General features: G+C 45.7%; 1 protein-coding gene across 2 annotated transcripts in view; it reads right to left on the bottom strand.

Annotated features, from left to right (window-relative positions):
* Positions 1-368: 368 nt before the first annotated feature.
* Positions 369-26,479, bottom strand: part of LOC146805085 (pyruvate dehydrogenase E1 component subunit alpha, mitochondrial-like) — a 456,912-nt gene continuing 430,801 nt past the window's right edge. For both annotated transcript variants that reach the window (XM_085622221.1, XM_085622222.1), the window contains exon 12: positions 369-1,056. In XM_085622221.1, the coding sequence (XP_085478347.1) occupies positions 892-1,056 (165 nt within the window). In that variant the 3' untranslated portion in view covers positions 369-891. The remainder of the gene's footprint in view (positions 1,057-26,479) is intronic.

The raw sequence follows: 26,479 nt of genomic DNA, 5'->3' as shown, positions 1-26,479 counted from the left end.
CTAATTTAAACTCTACTTTCAAAAGTAGGAGTTAAAGTAGTACCAATTCAAAACTCTCTTCTGAAATGAACCTGTGTAGCTATTTAATTTTCCTGGCTGTTAAACAATTAATTTCCTAGTATCTAAGAACATAGCCAGCCTGTTACTTCCAGTGACACACATGGCAGCAATTGCAGACAGTTTGTCTCTTTGTCCCTTATTCCCTAACAACAACAAAATACATCCACAGTTCCCATTGGATAATGCCCTGGAAGATATTTTAAGGTGTCAGCAATCTTCAAAGACAATAGGAATAGCCAAGAGGTAGAACAACAGTTTTAAAGCTAAATGCGTGTTATTAGTATATTTTAAAATAATTACTGGGAATTATGTGTAACATTTCAGATTTATTCACACAAAGTACACTGTACTAAAATCGGATTCAGTTCTAGTACATGTCATTACCATTCTTGAGGCATTTTGATATATTTCAATCCATCTGGCACTGGTTATTTGATTTACATATTTATAAAGTTTACAAATACTTTTTTCCAAAAACATGAAAGAAAGTAAATTAACTAGGGATATTTTCTTGTTAATCCATTATTCAAAAAAAGGCTTTCCTTGGCTATTTATCAGTTACAATTTTCTGCAAGGTAGAGCCACACTCTTTATTGCAGTTCTCTTTGAACATGTATCAAAATCATTGCATATTTTTTAAAACATTTAAATGAACAGTGATAAATACCATCTAGTGCTTTTGATCACATAAATAGAGGTCTTCCATTCCTAAACTTTATAACAAAAACACATTTAATCTAGAGTTTGAATGTAAAGGTATTAAAGAAAAAAACGTCTAGGGTGAAGATTATGTTGTAACAAACATCTGTGGAGGAAAAGGCATGATGATGTTTAGCTGACAGATTTGTACTTTGTCCAGAGGTTCGAACCACGCACATCAAAGGGTGGTTCGTTAGCATATATATGACTAGACAGATCTTGTAGATCGGGTTCTGGATCTGTGGTGGCAAACTGTGCATCTTTCTCAATGTCTTCCTTCACTTCGACATCAATTTCCTGTAGAACAAAGAAAAATAGTGATGTTTCGGCTATTTAGATAGCAGGGATTCCCCTACTCCAATACTGTTGCTTAAGTCTTATTGATGTTTTGTACATTCAAATATTAAAATCACTTTTTAAATATAATTGCGACAGTACCTAGTTGTACGATCCCCGTTCGAGGTGCCCTAAGCCAGGCAGAGACACAAAGTACTATACCATCAGTAAAACCATCAACAGAAGCTGAACGCTTTTCAAGACTATCAAGTATTGCATCAACCCCCTACCAGACCCACCTATTCCTCACTCCAAATAAAAGTGCAATACCATCACCCTCTTTTTCAGTGAAAGAATGCAGAACATCCTACAGTGCATTGACAATACAAAGCCTGCTCCATCTCCTAAGTATACCTCTATCCGGCATTGGTTAGCTTTCAATGCCCTATCTCTCACACATCTCTCTGATGTACTGCAATCCCTCAAAGCCACGTATAAAGATGATGTGTTACCCTTGACCTCCATCAAGGTTCTGTGAAGATTCTCTCCAACCCCTTCTCATAATTGTCAATGCCTTCCTCACTCAGACAGGACAGATCCTCCCACTGGCACAGAAATCTGTTAGACTCTCGTGATGTCACCAATGACCAGCCTGTGACTTATCTACTGTTCACTGACAACATCATTAAAAAAAGCAGTACATGTTCAACTGGAAGATCATATCAATGCTAAGTATCTCCTGCACAACTACCAGTTTGGCTTCAGGTCAGGCTGCAGTATGGAGACTGCTATCATACACCTCGTAAGTGATGTCCTTTTGGCTTCTTCTTCCTGATACGGCTGGACCTCTTAGTAGCCTTCAACCCAGTTGACTTTCCAACCTCATATGTACCCTGGACTCTTGAATGGAGTTCACCGGCAATATCCTTCACTGTTTCTCCTCCTACCTTTCCAAACTACATCAGTTTGTTCCCATGGGCACCTCCAGGTCTGTAATGATCCCTATCACCTGCGGAGTCTCACAAGGTTCCATTCTATCTCCTGTCAACGACAACCCCTACATAGAGCTGCTTGGTGCTCTACACCCAGACAACAGCATCAGTATTTACCAATATGCCAATGATACACAACCATACTAGAAAGTCTCCTTTGGTTCAGACATATAACGCCTCAAACACAGCCTCTACATCATACAGACCTGGATGTTCAGTACATACCTGAAGCTCAACCCAGCCAAGACAGAACTTCTGTTAGTTGCCAAGAGCAACAAATAAGAAAACTTACAAACCTGGCACAAGAACGTGAACCTTGGTGGCTTAGACCGCAAATTTCATTGACTGCCAAACTACTTGGGTTCACTATTTACACCAACCTTAAGCAACACATTGTGAAAAGAAATGTCCAGCTCTCTCGTCTAAAGAAAGACAAACTTCTTTTTTCTGAAGAAAGTAACTTCAGAACTGCTATTCAAGCCCTCATAATCTTGCATTCGTATAGTGGTAATGTCCTGCTTGATGGCCTCCCGGACGCCATTCTTGACCCTTTAAAAGGCGTCCTACATGCCGCAGCATTGCTAATTCAGGGCCTGAAAAATCAGATCACATCACCCCCATCTTGACAAAACTCCTTTGACTTCCCTTCCAGATACAGAGAACTTGTCCATGGTCGGTTGAATTTCAGTCTCCCCACCTACCAGGATGAACAAACAAAACCACAAAGGTGGCCTGTTCATCCTCTGCAGCCGCCAACTAGGTATTGGGGGTTGATGTGACTTTCAAAACCTGGGGGATACAGGTGTCATCAAATGTAGAATCAGCATAGCCCCACATTCTACTCACACCAGGTGCCCATCATCCCACACAATGGGTCTAGTTTGATCTTAAGGCATGTAAAGAGCAAATCTCCAATGCCCCTGACTTCTCACTCTTCCCCCGCAGCCTGTGAGTGTCACCAGTGGACTTCTCTAAACTCTCGACTGGAGTTGGATCTCAGGAGTCTTGAACCAACCAAGAAGCCAAGCATTAATACATCCTATACCCCCAGCACTGCCCGGTCAGGCAGGTAAGCTACAAATTTTCTCATGGAACATCAATGGCTTGCTAGATAAGCTAGCAGACGACAAGAAGCTGAAATACCTGCCTTCCTTTCGTATTATCATGCTAAAAGAAACATGGTCCGAAAAAGTGCCAATGATCAATGATCCGGGATACACCAACTACATAGTCCCTGCCACAAAAGAAGCCATTTACAACCCACAAAGCAATGGGCTAGCAATCTACATTCAGGCTGCCTTAAAAGGTAAGAAAAACCGTAGGTCTGACAAAACGAGCACTAACAGAAATAGTAAAGAGGTGGCCCTTACTTGTTAGGGGAGTGCTATTAAAGAGGACGGAATCCCATCACCCACTGAGGTGGCATGTTTCATCATCTGGGATCTCCTCCTGGTTGCAACCCCTAGTGCAACCAAGGGCTACAACCTTCTCTAAGGGAGAAGGGAGCTCACGGATGTTTTAGATAGTCTAAGATGGAATCGACTATGATCCCATAGAAGTTAAGCATGGGATGTTTAATGGTGATGGTTGCAGTGCATGTGAGTGAATAAAAATAAACGTAATTTAAAATTGGCTACCAGGACACAAACAAGTTTAATAAGCGCTGTCCTAGTGTCAACTGTAAAAACCAGTGCGTATGCAGTTTTAACCAAATAACTGCATTAGTCCAGAAGGAAAAAGGTCTACATGTTTCAGCCTACTGATCAAATCTGATCAAGGCTTTCATCAGGACCTAGGTGTAGTATTGCCACTGCAAATAACATGTAAAAGTGCAAACAATACAAGTGCAGTCTCAATTAAGTGGTTGGTACGACACAACCTACATTCACCTGTTGTTCCAAAATTTGGTCTACTGTCACAGGAATATTGGATGCAATCCTGTAAAAAAGAAAGATTTCTTAAAAGTGCTCCTAACAAACAAGTGGTCCATACAGTACCAAACTAATGCTGTTATAAGTGCGGTGCCTCAGTTGAATACAGTAAGGAAAGTTTGCCTTTCCTGGACATTCGGATTTTTCCATCTAAAGGTGGACTAGGCAGTGAATTGTATAAAAAGCCTATGTCTAGAAACTCTTTACTGACATTTGAAAGTCATCATCCGAAGTCGCTTCGCGAAAACCTACCAGTCGGACAGTTCCTCCGCATTCGGAGGAACTGTTCAGAGAAAGAGAATTTTCAACATCATGCGAAGCTCTTGTCTGCACAGCTGCAAGATCGACGTTACCCTACACACCTGGTAAAAAAAGCTTGGAAGAGAGCCTCTAATAACAATCGAGATGCTTTTGTCAACACATTCAGCACACTTTCGAATGGTGTACAGAAAAGTGTACGTAAACACTGGCGGATTCTGAATGTAGGGCAAGACAAAATTCCTTCTCCACTTTTTTCGTTCAAGAGGGGATCAAATCTTCGGGACAATCTAGTACATACAAGACCCAAGACCAAACTTCCTGCAATAATGAGCACGCTGTGGGATATGCCAGCTGTACAAGGGCATTTCCTGTGTGGGTCATGTACAGTCTGCCCTCAAACACAACAGACTAAAACAGTTGATATCTGTACTGATAGACCGTGGGTTCTCATGAAACATACTAATTGTAACATCGAAAAAGTAATTTACTTGATAACATGTCCATGTTCACTCCGTTATGTAGGGATGAGTACACGTAAAATCAAACTACGGATAAATGAACACAAGAGCACTATCAGGTGCAACAACCAGGTTGACAAATCACTTTCTTACACATAAACACAAAGCAGAAGAACTGAGATGGATTGTCCTGGAACAACCATTTATTCCATCATATGTGAGTGATGTCTCTAGGTTTCTGTTTGTTAAGGAAACAAAATTGATTTTTAAGCTTAAGAGCGATGTACAAGGGCCTAATGACGAAATCCCATTGGCTGCCTTGTAATCACTCATTCGGCATCCGCAGAGATCTCCCTAGAGCCTTATTCATGAAATGCCCTGTCAAGGAAGTCTACAGGCTCTTTAGTGTGACTCACAACATTTGATAAGTGGTGCTCGTAATTATATCTAAGTAAGGTCCAGCAACACATCACCAGTCTTAAGACATAGGGTACTGACCTAGAACTTGAGTGATTCTTTTAGAGCTAGACATCATTTTTTAAGTGGCGAAGGTGGTACCTTAGCACAACAAATGCATTGTTAGATGCATCTATTCTTTTGGCGTATCTCACAAATATGGTCAGTAAGACCAGCGCTAATACAAAATATGAGATCGCCATTCATGCGCCATGGTTGAATTCCTGAATGAGGCCAGGATTATGTGATCAATACGACCCCTGTGCACTATATATTATAAGACTACAGAAGCCCTACAATATCGATGTTCAAGTAAAGAGCTGACTATATAAAAAAGGGTGATGCAATCGTTTAAACTACATTTCCCATGATCCATGTGTGTTCCTGTAGTTTTACACAGTAGATAATGAAACATGATTAAAGGCCTTTCTAAAACCACATTTCCCAGAAGTCACCTTACTTTTGTAGTCCGCGGTCTGATGTAATTTCCAAGACGCTATCTTCAAGCGCCAGGGGTAAACGACCGCACCGGCAGCGGATCTCTCTCCTGCCTTATTTAAACCTGAGACGCTCTATCCGCTGGTTACCTCCCTTTCCAGCTCGTGTCAGGCCTGGGGTACCGATGGACAGGTATGGTCCTGTTCCTACATTTATGACTGAGGTGATGTTTAAGCAGAGAAAGTTGCGTGCATTTGACTTTGCAACGGAAGAGTCTTTTTTCACCCGTTTTTGCCGCGCAACTTTTAATCCATCGGATTCAACCTTCATAAGGTTACTTTACTCTAGATGCTATATATGTAGACTTATAAGTTGGCGTAATTGTTTAACATCCGTTTACCATCAGCCTAAATGAAATAGTTTTCCCTGCCGTGCACTATCTAAACCGGTTTGACTTGCATTTACAAAACTACCTACATACGATATGCTAGCAGGATTCGTTTTGATGGCATCAAAGAGGTGTTTTGTGGAATACTTTTATAAATATTTTATAACTATTTACCTTTCCACTATCAGTTTGCCAGAATCAATGCTAAAACACACACACATTAGCATATTGGGTGGCTTTTATCTGTTTAGGTAAATATACATATATTCTCTCAAGGGATTGATTTTTAATGTAGCCATGGACACGCATTGATGTTGATAATACTTTACAAAGGTAGCCATCTTCAAAGTAAGCTGGTCTTTGAATGTGGTTTTTATTATTTTACCTCACATACAGAGTGGTGCCTCACATCCTGAGCTGATGCGAGGTGAGGTGAGGAGTGCACCCACATAACGACGGGTAAGCAATTCAAGATCTTTACAACATAATTAAATATACAACTATTGGTATATGATACATATGAAAGTATATGGTGATATAATAATGATATCACATACAGAGCACTTATAACAGCATTAGTTTGTTACTGTATGGACCACTGGTTTGTTAGGAGCACTTTTAAGAAATCTTTCTTTTTTACAGGATTGTGTCCAATATTCCTGTGTCAGTTGACCAAATTTTGGAACCACAGGTGAATGTAGGTTGTGTCGTACCAACCACTTAATTGAGACTGCCCTTTTATTGTTTGCACTTTTACTCGTTTTTTGCAGTATCGATACTACACCTAGGTCCTGATGAAAGCCTTGATCAGATTTGATCAGTAGGCTGAAACATGTAGACCTTTTTCCTTCTGGACTAATGCAGTTATTTGGTTATATCTGCATACACACTGGTTTTTACAGTTGACACTAGGACAGCGCTTATTAAACTTGTTTGTGTCCTGGTAGCCAATTTTAAATCACGTTTATTTTTATTCACTCACATGCACTGCAACTATCACCATTAAACATCCCATGCTCTACTTCTAAGGGATCATATTCGATTCCATCTTAGACTATCTAAAACATCCGTGAGCTCCCTTCTCCCTCAGAGAAGGTTGTAGCCCTTGGTTGCACTAGGGGTTGCAACCAAGAGGAGATCCCAGATGATGAAGCATGCCACCTCGGTGGGTGATGGGATTCCGTCCTCTTTAATAGGACTCCCCTAACAAGTAAGGGCCACCTCTTTACTATTTCTGTTAGTGCTCGTTTTGTCAGACCTACGGTTTTTCTTGTGTTTGTAATAGTTTAGAGTGGGTATAACATTCCGTATTGGTCTTTAAATTTTCCCTGAGACCCTTTTTCTAAAGTTTGTTGTATACTGCCTTAAAAGCCAGCCACACAATTACACCAGCAGTTTGGAGCAGCCTGCAGACAATTTTAATCACTTTGAAACAGGGCACTCTGAGACTCCATTTAGCACTTCTGACATACATCTGCATACCCTCAAAAGCAAAATTCAAACAGACTGCTAAAGAGCATCTGATGATAAAAGAAATCTCAGTCCTGCAAGATGGATCTTCACCTTTTGAAATAATACTTTCAGGGGACTTTAACATTAACCTGTTGGGGCCAACACAGGACGAAGGCCCACTCACAGCCCAGAACGCCTTTCGGCTGATCCCTGATCAAACCCAAAATCCCATCTTTAAGTGCGACAAAAAGGGGCAGAGCACTCATAAGAAAGCTAGAGCCTTCTAACCTTTGAGCAATTAACGGCTGCTCCCATAGCGATCATCCATCGTCTTTTATTTACCATAATCACATGGTCCCCTCTCTAACAGACTTTACAGAGCTTTCAGCTCCACTCATACACCTGGTCTCCAGTTTCGTAATAAAGCCAACAGATGAAAGCAACCACCTACCACAAGAGCTGCATCTTGCTCTCTCCCTGGAAAGACACAAACCAGCAGAAGCATTGCAGAGCAGCATCTATACTGTAAACAATAAGAAGCTTAAATGGACATCAAGGACAATTTATTATCTATGGGAAGCAGCCCAACACTTATGGACAGGCCTCTTGGACAGCACGAGCTCTGCTCGTACTGCTTGGGATCAATTCACAACAAAATTGGTTGACCGTCAGTCAACCACCGATGGAAGCTCCAGACATGTGAACAGTGTTCTCCAACCAGTAGCAGATAAAAAAACTAAGGAGGTCAAAGGGAGCCTAAATCAAAATCTCTATGCATACCAGGAAAATCCAGGCGACGACATGTTGAAGACTAAACTGGCAAATTCTAGACTTGTGTGCAGAAAGCATCTGTAGAATCTGAAAAGCGAGGAAAGCAACTATCTATGAGTCAAACATTTGTATGGTCTTCAGGCCAACAAGCAAAGGTAATTCTGGAAGACGGTGAACATTCTAAATGATGCTTCCCAATTAAGGGCCACTGCCAATATTCCTGAAGAGACGTGGTACCAATACCTCTCAAAACATTTCAGCCACTCAGACCCTAACCTGAGCCCACAGAAGGTCACTGAACATCTAACGAAGACCTCTCCCTACCCCAATAACACCTCACCTGGGCTCAGGGTCTCAGGCCCTCTGTCCATTTGTGCAGCAACAATTGAACGGCAGATTAAAAAAAGCCAAAGAGAAAGGGCACCCGGCTCAAATGGTATACCTAATGCTCTATTAGATGAAGATAAATTGTATTGGGTACAGAACCTGGAGTCAGTATATGTAAGCCTTACTATCTCAGGCACTATTCCCTTCTCATGAAAAGGCTCAACTGTTACCCCAATCTACAAAGGAGGCACAGACTCTGACCTCGCAAACTATTGGCTCATAGCTCTCCTGGATGTGGAATCTAAACCTTTTGCAGGCTGTCTCCTTGAGGTTTACACGTCATGGGCATCTGAAAAGATCTTGATCCCCCTCAACCAAACAGGGTGTGCGAAAGGAGTAGGCACAACTACAAATCTGCTGGCCATATCACTACTGTTTGACCAAATTAGGGCAGCTAAGCTACCTCCCTTTTGAAAATTATTAAGCTGCATTCGATCAAGTGGACAGAGGAAAGCTGTGGAGCAAGTTGGCCAGCTGAAACATACCCAACTCGCTGCTGAGAGCCCTAATTCTTCTCCATACTGACACTTGGATTCGAATTAGGCTAGAAGATGGTGCCCACTTACAGAGAGGGATCCTAACCCATCAAGGGTTACGGCAAGGGTGTGTGCTAACCCCAACCCTCTTCAATCTTTTCTTAGCAGACGTACCCCCCTATTTAGCACATTTTAATTTTTTTTTATTTAAAAACCTTTATTTTTATTTTATTGCAGTTAGAAACATTACAGCAGCATTCAAGGACATGGCGAAAGGGCCATTATCCAAGAATAGTACATATTAGACTGTGAGACATATATCAAACCTTTTTGACTTCACTTGGACACGCATGCCCTCTAACCTGCATCAAAAACCAGTAACATAGGACATAATCCATCATACCCACGATATTCCCCCTCTACATCGTAACCCTCCCAGTTAGATTCATTAATTGCTGTATGCTCACTATCAGAGGAGACCACAGCCACCTCCGGATCCTGAAACACATCACATAAATCCCTCCAATCAGCAATGTCCTCTAGGACCTTATCATCATGCCTAGCGAGTTGCATGTGAGCATCATCTGCCACAGCCCATTCTAACACATCACTACCCTAACAATTGAAATCAGGAGCTCTCTGACCCTCCAGGTTAAAGGTATGTGGCGCTTGGACAAGACCAGCGCCAGGTGCAAAAACCTGTATGCCATCTTCTTGCCGCTGGGATTCCTGATGATACCCAGGAGGCACCACTGAGGCGTGAGCGTGAAGACTATACAGACAGTCCTCTGAACTTCCCCCCCACCTGAGTCCAGAAATCTTGTACCTCCCTACAGTGCCAGGCCAAGTACAGGAAGTCAGCATTGTCTTGCCCACACCTGGGACAAATGTCCAGGCGTGTGGCGGACATGTGGTGTATGCGTATGGGCATGAGGTGAGCCCTGTGAAGAAAGTTGTAATGCACCAGCTTAAAGCAGGCATTACAGGAGGCAGTATGAATGAGGTCATTGACTCGCATCCAGTCCCCATCAGTAAGCAGAGTGTCCAGGTCCATGTCCCACGTCCGTCGTGACTAAGGAATGGGACCCTTAGCATCTGAGCACACGTCTATGTACAACAATGACATCGGGTGGCATCCTGCTCCACAGGTCAGCAGAACCCCAGTGTGTCTGTGGTTGGAGGGGCAGCTAGATAGGCTGGCCACAGAACCCTATCTATATCAGTCAGTCCCGTAAGATGAAGAAAATTACCATGCCCAAGTGAGAAGGTGAGTTGAGCCTCCTTGAATGTAAGGAAGACCTCTCTAGGATATAAATCCCATAGGAATTTGCACCAACCATCTTGCCGTGCTTGGAAGGACATATTAACTGCCATGGTTTGAACCAGCTTTAATATCCAGAGTGGGAGTTCCTGATCGAACAGGGCATGTTTAAGCACAGTCCAGATAAATCTGTGCCAGAGTATCACAGCATGCCTGACTATTTGTGGGACATACAGAGGTAGGCTAGTGCCCTCTATAAGGAGCTGAGGCAGGGGGGTAACCTTCACCATACCGGCTAGTAAGTACTTTTCCCAATTATCTTCAGGATTGAACCATATTTTAGTTAGGCTGCAAAATAGTATAAATTAAGTCGCAGAGATTCAAGGTCGCCCTTCTCATAGTGTCTCGTCAACACTGCCAGCGCAATCCTGCTTTGCCATCCTGCCCACAGGAGTGAGATAATGACAGAGTCCAGCTGATGTAAGTACCTGGCTGGGATTAGAGCTAAAGAATTCTACAGCAAGTACAGACATCTAGGGAGGAGAACCATTTTTGCTGTGGCCAACTGACCCATTAATGAAAGAGACAGGTTACTCAAGAACCTGACAGAGGACTTTAAGCCCTCAAGCACCCTTTCCACATTAAGACAGAGCTGCTGCTTCCGGGAATGGGCCACCCTAATCGCCAAGTAGTGAAACTGGCCCGATTCCCAACCTAATCACACCTGAGACAGTTGTCCAAGGGGCAGTCTGATCAGCGATGCGAGTGGAAAAACCAGGGATTTGGCTCTGTTCAGGCACAATCTGGACAGCTGACCAAACTCGTCCAGGGACCGAAGCAACGCCAGGACCGCCATGCAAGGAGAGGACAAATAAAACAGTACATCGTCCACATACAAGTAAATCACATGACTGGTATTATCCAATCAGATAACACACTCACTCGATTCCCAATGCATCCAAATGCCTAGTGGTTCTGTTGTAAGCACAAAAAGGAGCAGGGAGAGCGAGCAGACCTGGCGTGTTCCTCAACCCAGTGTCCATGGTTCCGAGCAGAACCGTCCCATAGGACGCAGTGTAAAGCAAGCGTACCCACCTGCAGAACTGGGGACCACAACCATTAATTGCTAGAACTTCCAATAAGTAGCCCCAATCCACTGTGTCAAATGCTTTATCCAGCTCAATGGAGACCAACACCATCTCCTCCTGTCCATGCCATTCCTCATTTAAAATATGGGACAATTGCGGTATGACACCGCATTGGTCCTCATGTATGAGGCTCGGCATATGGATGGATAAACAAAACACAAGAGCCTTGTTTAGCACATGTTAATTCTCACACACTGAAGCTGGGCAATACCTTACTCCTGTGCTTGATGTGCGCTGACGATTTGCTGCTACTTAGCGTGGACAAAATAGGCCTCCAAAGGTTTCTGAAGGCCACAGTTCAATGCTCTGACGCTAACGCCATGAAGATTAATTTAAAGAAGTCTAAAATAATGGTCCAAGGAAAACCATCTCTGAGACCACACCTGTGTCTAATGGACAAGGACAAAATCAAGGAGGTTCAAGAGTGTAAGTACGTAGGGTATGCTTTTAGATAATCCGGGCTTCTTCAAGCCACACCTCAAGCTTATGCACCAGAATTCAGTTGTTCTCACTGATCCTCCACATTTCTACTGCTTTTGAAAATAGTCCGGGTCAAACTAGTTCCTACTCTTGCCAATGCAAGTGAAGCATCAAGGGGGGGGGGGGAACGCTGTCCTCTTGGACAACACCATCACTAAACATTTTAAGTAAATTTTGTCCTTGTCTGTATACACGTCTCTAGCCCAGCTGTGGCTCGAATTCAGCCTAGTTAATCAATCTACAGCAAGGCTGGGAGCCTTTATTAAACTCTAATACTGTTGTGTAGTTTCCACCAATCTGTAGGAACTGCACGTTTGCAGACAACATGAAATTAAGATGGTGCCAGGTTGATTCCATGCACTACTGCAGGATATGTTGCCCCTTGGACCACCTAGCTTGCAGTGCCATCATTACCCCCCGAAACCTAAACAGGGCGCGAACAGTTCTGGTAACCACTGAACATGACAACTCTGTTGCCTCCGGAACCATGGTGACAGGCTTCAAATTTTTTGCTCAGTCACTCGTGCTTTTCTTTCGCTGACAGAAATGTACAAAGAATACACAAAGGGGCGTTTTCAATATTTATTGAACCATAGTAATTGTTGCATAGAAAATCTGGGCTGTGATGATTAATAGACAGAAGCAGACCAAAGTTATAATTAATGTCAGAACTCTGAATAAAATTAATAGTTCCAACACCTTGTTGTGACAACTTAGATATGCATACATATAGCATACTATAACTATGAAGCGTACTCCAGAGATACAGAGCCCTAACCTGTGTGTCTAGAGTGCAGATTTATGTTTTGCCAAGAAACCCCCTTCTGGATGATCTAACCCCATTAACTGATGGGTAAGAGTGTAAAACCCTGTCGTGAACTGGACACCCCTTACAGAGATGTCAGTCTGCTGCTAGGTGAAAGCTTCGGCATGCAGGGACCCCTCGAAGTCAGCAGAAGTGTCTCCTCTTATTATGTTAGGAAACAAAAGGCTATATATAGAAAACAGTATCCTTGCCTTGTGCCGAGATTTTGATCAGGCTACCTTTGTTTGTGTTTCACAGATAGCTGCGTCGCCATATGGACATAATAATATACACATTTGTGTCACACACGTGAGGGCCTTGTCCCTAATACCAATGCAGTATGATAGTGTTCTCACAAAGTGTTCCGTGTCACCAAGTTCAGTGTTACCAAGAAACTAGTACAAGAGTCACGAATGCAAATGTGTGTCAAAAGTCGATGTGGCAAAGAGAAGGCAACTCAAGGGAAGGTCCGTGTACATGTAAAATGTCACTAACTCCTACCAGGCCTAACACATGACACCCACTCCTAGTACAAATGTCGACTGAGAAGCTTTCTAAAGCAAATCAATATCACTACCTAAAAATATATCAGCATGTATATAAAATGCTAAAAGTGTTTATGAAAAAAAGGTGATATGAAAATCGCATTAAAAAATCAGGCACTCAAGCTATTTGGAGGCCCAAATAATAAAAAAAGGCCAAACACGTTAAAAATATAAAAGCAATTTAAAACAAATTTGGAAGTGAAAAACAGGCCAAATAAAAAGTTCCCACCACACTTAGATCCAGATGTTTAAATGTTCAGAGTGGCAGATAAAACATTGCTGTTCCCAGCGTCCACAGATGACTTTCCCAGAAGCACACCACGGAGCAAGTCGATTGAGCAAGTATGTTCCCATCCAAACCCCACAGCAGCCACTGAGGGAAAGTATACAGCCATCAGATGTTCCGTTGAAATAGAGCTTAGATCCAAAACACTAGGCGTGGATGCAACCCAGGGTAGCTCATATAAAGCAGCTAGGAGCAGAGGTATCTGCAGGGGACAGCTGTACAGATGGTCCTTCAGCGGTTCCACCAGCACATGTATGTCTGACAGTTCAACCAGCTGTGAATCCAGACACAAGTCCAGGGCACACCATCAAGTGCACAAGAGGCAGTGGAACACAGGCTGTATGCAATGAAGCCATAAAGGCTAGAAGGAAAGAAACCAATGCTCATCCAGTTCTTGAGGAACAGGTATGCCAAAGAAATGCACCATGCGTTTACGGCACAGTTGGACGTGAGGCAGTACCAGCTCCATTTGATCCCGAAATGGGACATCCATTGCAGGGAAAAAATACTAAAAGTAATATCCTGCAACTAGGAGCAGGACCAGCAGTTAACCTCCAATGATGCTTCTGAGGATGAAGGATGAAATAACTCCAAACACCGCCTGGAAGGAGCTGAACAACCCAGAGCCTATGTTCCACACAAAAAAAACAATTCTAGCTATATTAGACAAATTAAAAATACGATTGACAAGCTCCCTAAAATGTCGTGGGAAGTTAGAAACTCCTCCCTGGCTGAAGTTAAGGTCACAACTTTTTGAAACAATAAGGCTTTCAATTTGCTCAGGGCATCAAAGGAACGTTAGTGAGATTAATTGAAAACCACAGTGTATCCTCCCTAACTACACGAACAGTCAGAAAAAGGACTAGTGAGGAACATGCTACAATGGAAGAGACGGTCACCACATAAGTGACCCTTGGTTTCGTCCTGCAGCAACCCTGACTGTTCAACATCAAGCAACTCCCATTCTGGAACAATCTGAAAGTCGGATGTATCACAGCCGCCGAACACCCTTTCAGGTAGCAAGACAAGTTCGCTACCGACGCATTGCAGGCCCATGTGCAATGAAACATCCTTGCACAACAGGCACCCACTTCAAGTATTCTCGCAAGGGCCACACAGTCGAACACACACAAGATGGGCGCTGCATAATGTAGCTCCTGCTCCCCAGTCCGGTTTTCCTTCCTTTTCTCCGACTGGAGTCGCCATCTGCCTCGTTTTATGGAGGCACTACGTTCATAACCACAAGGAGACTTAGGCGGTAAGGGGCTTATAATGAGCTGAGCTCCCTTTCACCCACTAATTACATTCTTCAGTTTCACGTTGACTGAGCGTATCTCAGCTTTCCCGCCGAAAGCTGAAAGGTGAAAGGTGGAAACCGCCACTGCTCTTCAACACCTTTGATAATAAGTGTCCCTCTCTTGAAGCTAGAGTTTCTGATCTTGAGCACATGTCTACTGAATTTCGAGATACTACTTTAAAAGTGAACATTATTTTTAAGGAATTGGAGGCTCTTAAATGACATATCTAAGATTTCGAAAATCGTAATCGGCGAAATATTCTTCATGTTTACGCAATTCCAGAGGCGGGCATAGGGAGGTGACGTGATCACCTTTCCTCAGAGAAACTTACCCAAGATAATGGGTATTACGAGCAGCTCCCCCGTTAACATCCAAAGAGTTCACCGGCTTGGTCCAAAAATCTCTAGCGGCAGCTCTGCTTCCAATCCTAGAGGAATCCTCATCCGTTTTCTCCAATACACTGACTTTATGCAAGTTCTTTCTGCTTCTAAGCAGAGAAAACAGATAGTTTGCTCAGGTCACAGGATTTTTCTCCCTCAGGATGTACCATCGGTCACTGCAACCTGCCACAATGTATTCTTCGTCTTCGAGCTATGGGTTGACGAGCCCGGATCCCGCACCCGCGCGCCGTGAGAGGTACTATACCTGATAATTTTTGGCAGTCTACAGCACCCCGCATACGTACCTGCTCCCTGCTGACGAGAGACAATTACCTCGAAACACGTGTCCAGGGATGGCATTTTAAACTTTTTACTCGTGGCATAGGTGTACCCGCCGCTGTCACTACATTCTCCAGAATCCTATGGGGCTATTTGCTAGTATGACGAGCGGTGTGCGACCCACTTCGCATTTTGTTTTTAACATCCAAAGAGTTCACCGGCTTGGTCCAAAAATCTCTAGCGGCAGCTCTGCTTCCAATCCTAGAGGAATCCTCATCCGTTTTCTCCAATACACTGACTTTATGCAAGTTCTTTCTGCTTCTAAGCAGAGAAAACAGATAGTTTGGTCAGGTCACAGGATTTTTCTCCCTCAGGATGTACAATCGGTCACTGCAACCTGCCACAATGAATTCTTCGTCTTCTACATCCCTCCGCAAATTAAGGACTTTACTCATCCTCATAAAAAAGAGGTCATGGGCATTATTGGAACATGAAGTCTCAGTCTTATTGGGACTTTTTGGTCTCATTCTTTTGCCTCTCTCTGAGAGGCTGATTGTTTATTCTTTTGTTATCCTCCCTTATTATATTACCAATGCTTTGTCCTATACTTCCTTCCCAGGCCCCAAGTCTGCCATACTTATATGAGTATTTTTCCTTTTCAAAGTATAATGTTTCTTGTTTGCATTTACTATGAATAATCTTCGCATGACTTTTAGGAATGTTAAGGGCCTTCGAGGACCTATGAAGAGGCAGAGAGTTATTACTTATCTTGGACCAGCTAACTCGCAGTGCCACCGTTAGCCGCCCTAAACCTAAATATGGAGCAAACAGTTCTGGCAACCATTGAACATGACAACTGTCTTCGCTCAGGAACCGTGGTGACAGATTTTAAACTTTTTGCTCAGTCAGTTGTGCTTTTCATTCGCTCAGGGAAATGTACAAAGACTACACGAGGGGAATTTTCAATATTTATATAACCGTAGTGATTCTTGCTTAGAAAATGTGGGCTGCGGTGATTAATAGACAGAAGCATACAAAGGTTATAATGAATGTCTGAACAGTGAATAAAACATATATCAATCAATCATATAATTTGTACAGCACGCTACTTACTTGTGAGGGTCTCAAGGCGCTAGGGGGTGGGGAATGCTGCTACTGCTCGAAAAGCCAGGTCTTGAGGAGTCTTCTGAAGGTCAGTAGGTCTTGGGTCTGCCGTGGGTGGCTGGGGAGGGTGTTCCAGGTCTTGGCGGCGATGTGGGAGAACGATTTGCCGCCGGAGGTCACTCTTCGGATGCGGGGGACTGTGGCGAGGGCGCGGTCGGCGGAGCAGAGCTGGCAGGTGGGAGTGTAGAAGCTGAGTCGTCTGTTGAGGTATGTTGGTCCGGTGTTGTGGAGTACCTTGTGTGCGTGGGTGAGGAGCTTGAAGGTTATCCTCTTGTTGACGGGGAGCGAGTGCAGGTCTCTCAGGTGGGGAGTGATGTAGCTGCGGAGAGGGATGTTGAGGATCAGGCGTGCAGAGACGTTCTGGATGCGTTGAAGCCGTCTCAGGAGTTTGGCCCGGGCTCCTGCGTAGAGGACGTTTCCGTAGTCCAATCTGCTGCTGACGAGGGCCTGGGTGACCATCCTCATTTCGGTGGGGATCCACTTGTAGATCCTGCGGAGCATGCGGAGGGTGTTGAAGCAGGAGGAAGAGACCTACTTAGTCATGTTCCACCATCTTGTTGAGACAACTTATATATGCATACATATCCAATACTATAACTATGTAACATACTCTTACGATACAGAACCTAACCTATATGTCTAGGGTGCAGATCTATGTTTTGCCAAGAAACCACCTTCTGGATGGTCTAATCCCATTACCTGGTGGGTAAGAGTGTAAGACCCCATCAAGGTTATGAACTGAACACCCCTCACGGAGATGTCCCTCAGCTGCTAGGCGAAAACTTTGGCATGCAGGAACCCCTCAAAGTCAGCATAACTGCCTCCTCTGATTATGTTAGGAAAGAAAAGGTTATATATAGAAAACTGTATCCTTGGGGGGGGGCGCTAGGTGGCGCATACACGGAATGGCGCACTGTAGTGGGGCTCCCGTAGCCCGGCGACATAATCCTACATTAATCCTGCTCAAACATAGTGGAGGCAGTCTATGACTGCACCAAAGGCTTCATAGAACCTGTATGCAGCCTCGCTGAAAGTTTTGTGAAAATCGCGCCGAGGGATCAGACATAATACGGCCGCGAAGTTTGACCGGGACACTGGAGTGGAGTGCTGGGTTGCGCTGAGGCGGCCAACATAAGCACCTGAGGCCGAGGCTGCACACGAGGCAGAAGGCCGTGCGGCGTGGCTCTGGCATCGGGGGCTGAGGATTCAATAGCCTGTGCCTGGAGCGGAGGGGATTGACTGCCGGAGTCCAAGCTGTGGCCGATATCCTGGAGAAACTGAGCCCTGGCGGCGCTACGGGCCATTTGAAGGAGGTGGTGAGTGAAGACCGGCGGGAGGCCCGGCTTAGCGATATCCACCGGGTTGCTACCGAGGTGCGGTGACGGAGGGGCGTGTGGGGCAGAGGAACAGACACATCGGCCCCCTGCTGTTCTAAGGATTGAGGGAGAGGACCTGTGCTGGGCTCCGGTGGCGGCCCGAACGTGATTGGCACCTTGAGGCTGTGTTGCTGCAGTGGCTGGATTGCATACCTGCTGGAGCCCAGGCCAGGGTCCGAAGCGCTTTCACACCGCCTAGGGGAGGAGACTTTCCGGTTGGTGGCATACGGACTGCTGGGGAGACAGCCTGGCTTACATTTGTATGGGGTGGAGAGCTGCTGGCAGCCGAGAAGGAGAAAGGCAACATTGAGTGTGGCAGCATATGTACCGGACTTCCCCATACTCTGTGGCAGGGACTTCGGGAGTGCGCCTAAATTTGGTCGCTTGGCGGCATTCTCATCGCAGTGGCTGTTATCTCACCCCGCTACCCGGCATTACAGGGTCGGCTGAACTGGTTGGAATTGTGTGGTGACATCCTGAGGATGGCTTGGTGAACAGGCCTAGAGGAGCGGCTTGCGAAGAGGACTTGTGGGATACCTTAGCATCGGCGACGGAGTGTGGTCGGGACCGGAGTGCACCACTTGCGGCGAAGAGCGTCCGCGGCCCAGGAGAAGTGGGAGAGTCCTGGCTGAAGGCGAGGAGGGGATTACATAACGCTTGGCCTGCAAGACCACTATAGCGTCATTATGGGCAAGCCAGACGCCAGGCAGTCGAAATTGCATTTTGAGGAAGCGAGGCGAGGGGCTCAGACCCCACAGGTTGATCAGCCTCAGGAAGGGCGGAACAAGGCCCATGGGGGCGCCGCGTTGGGAGGATGGAGGAATATGTAGAGAAACTGCTATTATCCTCTGTAGGTGCGGAAGCCTTCTCCAGCCAATTCATCGTGGAATGCGCCCATAGATCCCTTGGACCACGGCCCCAGCCTGGAAGTAATCCGTGTCCGATCATTGCGAGACTATTAAACTACAGGGACCGCGACGTGGCTTTACGTGCCGCCAGAGGGAAACAGTCCTTGACGTATGACGGGAATACATTCTCAATCTATCCAGACTTTACGCCTATGGTACAGGAGGAGAGGCGTGAATTTATGGATGTCAAGGCTATGCTGCGAAAGGCGCAAATAGATTATGCGTTGTTATACCCAGCGCGACTCAGAGTGACACACCAGGGTAAGCAGCGTTTCTTCACCGCACCGAATCAAGTGGAAGACTTCCTTAAACAAGTGAAGAAAGCGAATCGTAATGGTGGAGGAGTGCCGGCTTCACAGCAATCAGTGTCAGAGGGAGTCGAGGAGGACTTGCCGTGAGCTACTACCTAGGGGACTTGTTGGGGATCTTCTAGAGACCTGAAGCATAATACTTCTTCCGAGCCAGGAGATGAGGCTGAGGTTACGTACTGTTGCTGACTGATTACCTAGTTTGAGCGTATGATCTTGTTCACCGGGCACCCTCTGGCCACGGGAGCCTGGCTGTTCCATCTCGGGGAGGCTTTTGGGGTGAGAGGTGTCTGTGTGGCCGCCTAGAATAGGCCCCCAGTGGGTATCACCCCGTGGCGGTTCGCTGCATGCCCTAGTTGGGTGTTGTAGTACCTATACTGGATATGTCGGGTTTGGGGGGGGCAGGGAGGGAGTACATTGCTGGCAAGTTGGGGCTGCTTTAGTGGGAGGGGGTGGGGACTACCGGGATGTTTATTGGTTTGTATGTGTCTTCCTCCCAGCAGGATGCCACTGAGAATGGTCTAGGGATGAGGTGGACTAAGTTAGAAGTTGAGCATCTCAGATTGTCTGTTGTACTATGCAGTATTGCAGGGTATTGGCTAAGCGACAGCGCCTGGGTAATGCACCGGGTCATGGCTGGTAGTCGGCTGATTGTGAGGTTGGCACTTTGAATATCGTCACGTGGAATGTCAGAGGACTGGGTGATGCGCGGAAGAGGCGACAGTTGGTAGCCTATCTAGACAGACATCGCACACACATCGCTATGCTGCAAGAAACGCATTTTACTCCCCAGAAATCCGGCAGTTTTGCGAGCAAATGGGCGGAACACAGGGTCTTCTCCTCTTATGCACGTGGGACGGCAATGCTTATTAGGAGACAGGTGCCCTTCCATCTTGTGGGATCAGCTAGGGATTTGCAGGGTCGTTATTGCCTAGCGTGGGGGCGGTTGGGCTCGGTTTCTGTTACATTGGCCTGTTGCTATGAGCCTAATGTCGATGATCCGACATTCTTTTCCACGCTGTGGGCCAAGATATCTGACGTGGGCTTCCAACACATCATTTGGGGTGGAGACTTTAACGTTACATATAACCCGAGTTGCGATAGATCACATCCGGCCCCGAAACACTACACCAAGGCAGGTGGGATTATCAGAGACACTATGCATATCATTTAATAGATGCTCGGAGGCACGTGCACCTGTGCTCGTGAGAAGGCACACACTTCACAGCGCAGGCAGCTTCCTGGGCAAGGCTTGATTATTGGTTGGTGTCCAGGGGACTAGGTCCCGCGATCTCACAGGTGCAACATCTAGCCAGAACGTATTCTGACCATGCCCCGGTTCGGCTTACGTTGTCCTCATCGGACCTTGACGTGCCGCGTGGCAGCTGGCGATTGCGGGCTGCCATGTTGCTTGATGCGGTCTTCCAGGAAGAGCTGCGGGAGGAGGTACGGGAGTTCTTCGCCCGCAATAAAGGTTCAGTGGACAGTGTAGAAATCATTTGGGAAGCCTTCAAGGTAACGATTCGGGGGTGCTGCATGTCCAAGGGGTTCGGGGTGCTTAAAGATATAACTAACTCACTGCATAAGCTGAAAATGATGGAGGTGGAGATGGCTCTAAAACCTTCCGCCATAGCCCAGGTGCGGTTCAGGGACACGCTTACGGAGTACATGGCTACAGCCGAAAGGTAGACATGCTTTCGGGGCAAATACTGGAGGGCCCGCTGCTATGAAGAGGGTGAAAGGCCGGGGAGGGCGTTGGCGAATTCAATTAGGAAACCTCGCTATACAAACTATATTTTGGAAATTGAAGAGCTGGAGGGGGCGGTTTATCGGGACACGGCTAATATTCTTAGTGCATTTACGAGACATTACGGGCACTTGTACACCACCAATAGAAGGGATGATTTGGACCTGGAGGGCTTTCTGGGGGATGTAACGCTGGGATGGCTCAGTGATGCGCAACAAGAGTTTTTATGTGCTCCATTTGAATTAGATGAGGTTTGGGAGGCTATTATGAGTATGCAATCGGGGAAGGCCACAGGGACGGTATCCCAATAGAATTCTATAAGACATATATAGATATTATGGCCCCCGTTCTGCGAGAAGTATATGAGGAATCGCTGGAGGTCGGTTGCCTTCCCGCGACCATGAGGGAAGCTCTTATAATCTCGTTGCTGAAGCCAGGAAAATCGCCCCGGCAATGTGATTCCTATAGGCCACTCTCCCTCTTAAACTGTGATGCCAAAATACTGGCCAAATTGATCGCCACTCGCCTGAGTCTGCTGCTTGAAAATCTGATACTCCCGAACCAGTCGGGCTTTGTGCCTGGAAGGGCCACATCCCATAACTTGCGGACGCTTTTTGCGGTTCTCAACAATGTCTCGCCTGATTTACCTCTAGAAGTAGTTTTCTTAGATGTCACTAAGGCGTTTGACTCGGTAGAGTGGGATTATATCTTCGGAGTACTGCTGCGAATGGACTTCCCGCCCCTCTTTTTGTCATGGATCAAGCTCCTGTATAACTTGCCCGTGGCGAAGATACTCATAAATGATCATACGTCTCCACCACTGTCCATCACGAGAGGTACCTGTCAGGGGTGCCCACTTTCCCCTCTGCTCTTTGCCTTAGCAGTGGAACCACTGGCAGCGAAACTGCGGCAACACCATAAAGATAGAGCATTGCGGTGCAATCTGCGGCAGATCCTGATATCCCGGTACGCGGATGATATTACACTGTGTATCCGGAATCCACAAGATAACCTGAATCCGATACTGCGAGAGTTTATAGTTTTTGGGAAACTGTCGGGATGCACATTAATTGGGGAAAATCTTGTATATTCCCACTGACGTTGGCAACACATAGATTTCCACTGGATTACCCCCTGGAGTGGTGTGATGAGGAGCTGCGTTATTTGGGAATACGGGTGATGAGGGACAGAGACGAACTTATGCGTCTGAACTATGGTACTGCAATAACACGAATAGCGGATTGTGTAACCCGCTGGATCGCTCTGCCCCTGTCCATAGCGGGCCGGGTCTCCTTGATTAAAATGGTGATCCTTCCTCAATTACTCTACTTATTTCTTAACATTCCATTTCATCCGGGGAGACATTTCTTTGTGACACTCAGGTCGGAGCTGACACGACTGGTCTGAGGGGGCCGGCAGCCGCGGCTGCAGTGGGACATACTCACTAGGCCATACGCGCAGGGAGGGTTTGGGTACCTAATTTTGAGTTATATTATCTCAGCACGCAGGCCCATTATGCTTGGTACTGGGTGGCACAGCCCAGGTATATGCCGAAAGTAGCGGCGGAGCATTGGCTTGCGCACCCGATACCCATTCATGGAGTGCTATTTGATCCGGCTGCACCTAGGGATAAGGGGCCAACTACCATCACTTGTACGATCAAAGCTTGGTACCGGATTGGGCACATTTTAAATGCTCCCATGCAATATGCGGCCTCCTTACCTCTTACGTATCACCCGAATATGCCTCTGCTACAGGAGAAGGTGTTTCATAAATTCCGGGAGAGAACGCATATTCAGACATGGGGGGGATCTATATCATGAAGGGAAGTTCCGCTCCGCAGAGCAGATGTTACAGGGTCTGCAGCAGACCCCACTTGATATTTTTTTGTATGTCAGGCTGCGACAGGGGATCTGAAATCTTACTCCGAACTTCCCAAATGAACCGCAGGCATTAGCCCCGCTGCACGCAATGCTTAAATGCAAGACAGCTACACGGCTTGTCTCCTTAATTTATAGAACAGTGCACACACAGAGGGGAGTGGCTGACCCACTCTCTCGTGCGCGATGGGATGAGGAGCTTGACATGACGCTTTCGGATGAGCAATGGGAATATTGTTGCCTACAAACTGAGAGAGTGGCGGCCAGCAGCAGACTCCGCATGATACATTATAAATACCTGCATAGATTATACTATACGCCGGCTAAAATGTATAGATTTCAGTTGAGAGATACGGATCGCTGTGCCAGATGTGGAGCTCCTGGAGTGGATTTTTTGCATCTAGCATGGGCGTGCCCTGGGGTGAATGAATACTGGCGGCAAGTCTTTGAGGCGCTGACTCATATGACACATACACATATTGAGCCCACGCAGTTGCTGGCACTGCTTGGGTACGTCAGACCGATACCGGCGACACATCGGAAATATGCACTGATGCTCTTAATGGCTAAGCGGAGGGTGGCCTGTCGGTGGGGTAGGGGACGAGCCCTGAAATTCAAGGACTGGATTGCTGATCTGGTGACATGTCAGGAGCAGCTTGCTGCGTATTCGGAGCTATTACCCAGTGCCTCTAGTCCGTGGAGCATATGGGCCCCCCTGACCTTCTATTTGATTGAACACCCGCTGGAGGCATTGGAACCTGAAGCAGTGGGGATCACACACTAATGGAATGGGACTGCGGAAATTGGGATGGAGGCTTACTTATATTGCATAGCTGGGGTACTGTTGTGCTTCTGATTTTTTTTTCTGCTGCCCAATGTTGACAGGCAAATCAAATGTGTAGCCTATAGAGTACTAGGGGACAGTAATGGTGTGCTCCTTCTGGTGATGTGTGTAACAGGGTAGGCTCTTGACGTGGCGTGCAACCTAGCTGGCCTTTGAGGTCCTCACTAACTTAATGCTATGAATGGATGAAGCTCATTTATTTGACGATTATGCTCAAAATGTAAATATAGATATATTGCCGGTACACTGTGTATACTATGTGACACTGCTGATGATGCTATTGTTCGTATTGAACTAATAAAAAGATAATAAAATAAAAAAAACTGTATCCTTGCCCTGGGCCGAGATTGTGATTATGCTGCCAATGTTTGTATTTCACAGATAACTGGGTCGCCATATGGATGTGAAAAGAAACACATTTTTGTCAAGCACATGAGGGCCTTGTCCCTAGCAACAAGGCAGTATGATATTGTTCTCGCACAGTGTTCCATGTCAGCAAGGTCAGTGTTTCTAGGAAACTAGTTCAAGAGTCATGAATGAAAATGTGTGTCAAAAGTCAATGTGGCAAAGAGAAGGCGACTTTAGGGAAGGATTGTTTATATGTAAAATGCCACTAACTCCTACCGGGCCTAACTCGGGCATATGACATGACAAATTAAAGAAAGCTAGCTGCGAGATCTTGAATTATCACCTATGGGCAGAAATTCGAGGTAGAGACCACTCCCTGGCCAGAGATTACCTTGCTTGCTCCCTATCATCCCTAGGCCTAACAGAACAATGGAAGACCCTCTCCACCTACTCCCAAGTCAAGATCACAGTCAACAAGCGAGGTTAAAACATGCTCGCTGCTTGCAGAGAAAGAGACATTAGCACAGAGATGCCACGCTTGGGTCACAATGGCATCCTACACTAAGTTAACACCTCAACCATACCTGGGCATAACATTCAAAGCCCATTTTAAAACATCATTCCTGCAGTTTTGTGTGAGTAGCAAGCCACCACTCCCCCACAGCTACCTCCGTAGAGGTGAAGCCAGATAAAGGAGCTCTGATGACTTTGCGGAAAATTTCCTGAGACCGAGGTCCACCAGATCTGCATTTGTGAAACTGATATAAAAGACCGAAGATCAATTCTAAAACCAGCTTGGAACCAGAGGGGGATACGCCGCTGCAGGCCTGCGACACAAGCTTGCTTTAATGCGATAGATATATAGGTTAGTTGCAGGCTCACAAATACCTGATTAGACTTGACCAAAGAATAATTTGTTTATCGGATTCCATAACCCCTTTGGCCACCTAAGGCCATTGAACAAGCTCCCTTTAACAAATGGTGCTCCAATGTCATTTTAATTCAAACAGGCAGCCTGGGACTGTAGCAGTACCCTATTTTATGAACAAATCACTCTTGGTATTTTAACCTTCTAATATTTTGTATCATGTTTTAATACCTGCTCTTAACTTGAAGTGTCACCCTGCTACCTTTTATTTCAAGGTATTTTATATAAGCACTTGTTGCAACGGTTCTAATTAACTGTGCACTTAATAAAAATAAACTTGAAACCTGACTTCCCTTGCTGACCCACGCAATCTTCAAAACCAGCTCCATTATTTACAAATCCATTACGACCAGCACCCTGCTTACTTTGCAGACTATTTCACCATCTATGGTGGTTCTTTGCACACCTACTGCCAGGACACCATCGTAATGCACACTAAGAAGTGTACAAAAGTAAAAAATATGTCAGCAGGCTTTTTTAATTTATGCACACAGCATCTGGGACAACATTCCCATATCCATCAGGATTGTTCCAATGTAGGAAAGGTTCGAAGACTCACCTTTTTAAGGAACACTACATCTCAGTTCATTAACCACCCACAACCTAGATACCTCTCACTCATTAACTTTATGCTTTATTTGACCCTTTATAACACTTCAATGCCTTTTGGTTGGGTTCACACTATAGAAATACCATACACATACATACTTATGTACATACGGAGGTGACTTTGGCTGCAGGCGTGTGGGCTGAGGTTGTTTGCCTCTGCTGTCACAAGGGCTTTCATACTATGACTCTGCAAACTGGGCCAAGTACTACCCTTTCAGCACTTGACTCTCAGTGGTAGCGATGGGGAGCACTCGCAGGCTTCTCAAGGCACTTTGGGTGAGGTTATGCGGGCTCAACATGACCCGCAATAGCACAGTGGGACAGTTTTCCAGCCCAGTGCTTCTGTTCATAGGACACACATACCCTTACACAAATAGCAATAGACTACACACTTCAACAAAATTGCAATACCTGACTTGTTGGTATGAGTTTCTTATGCTTCAAAGTGGTACCTCGCCCCTCTTGCACTTCACCCACCCCTTCCCCCCTTTGTCTTTATCTTTGTCGGAATCTGCCCTAGACCATAGTATGTGTGCAATGCTCTCACCACACTTATCTCAGCATACTCTAAAGGGCTCTAGGACCTTTTAAGGTTTTTTTCACCAATTCATGGTAGTGCTGATCAGGTGGTTTTGTGGACCCTTCCTGAAGTGGCAGGATCACCAGCAGTGGCCGGGGCATTTTTGCATGACATTCATGTGTTCTTCTGGAGGCAAGCACTTGCCAGCTAGTCAGTGAATCTTGGAGCGGGAGCTTTTGGAGTGGGCCCTCTTCTGTACTCCAATGGTGTGCCTCATGGATTCATCAGGTTTGGTCCTGTTGCTCCGGTGAGTCCTTGGT

This window comes from Triturus cristatus, chromosome 8 (genome assembly GCF_964204655.1).
Source record: "Triturus cristatus chromosome 8, aTriCri1.1, whole genome shotgun sequence".
Lineage (NCBI taxonomy): Eukaryota > Metazoa > Chordata > Amphibia > Caudata > Salamandridae > Triturus > Triturus cristatus.
The sequence above is the reverse complement of the archived record's forward strand: the minus strand, read 5'-3'. Positions and strand labels throughout refer to the sequence as shown.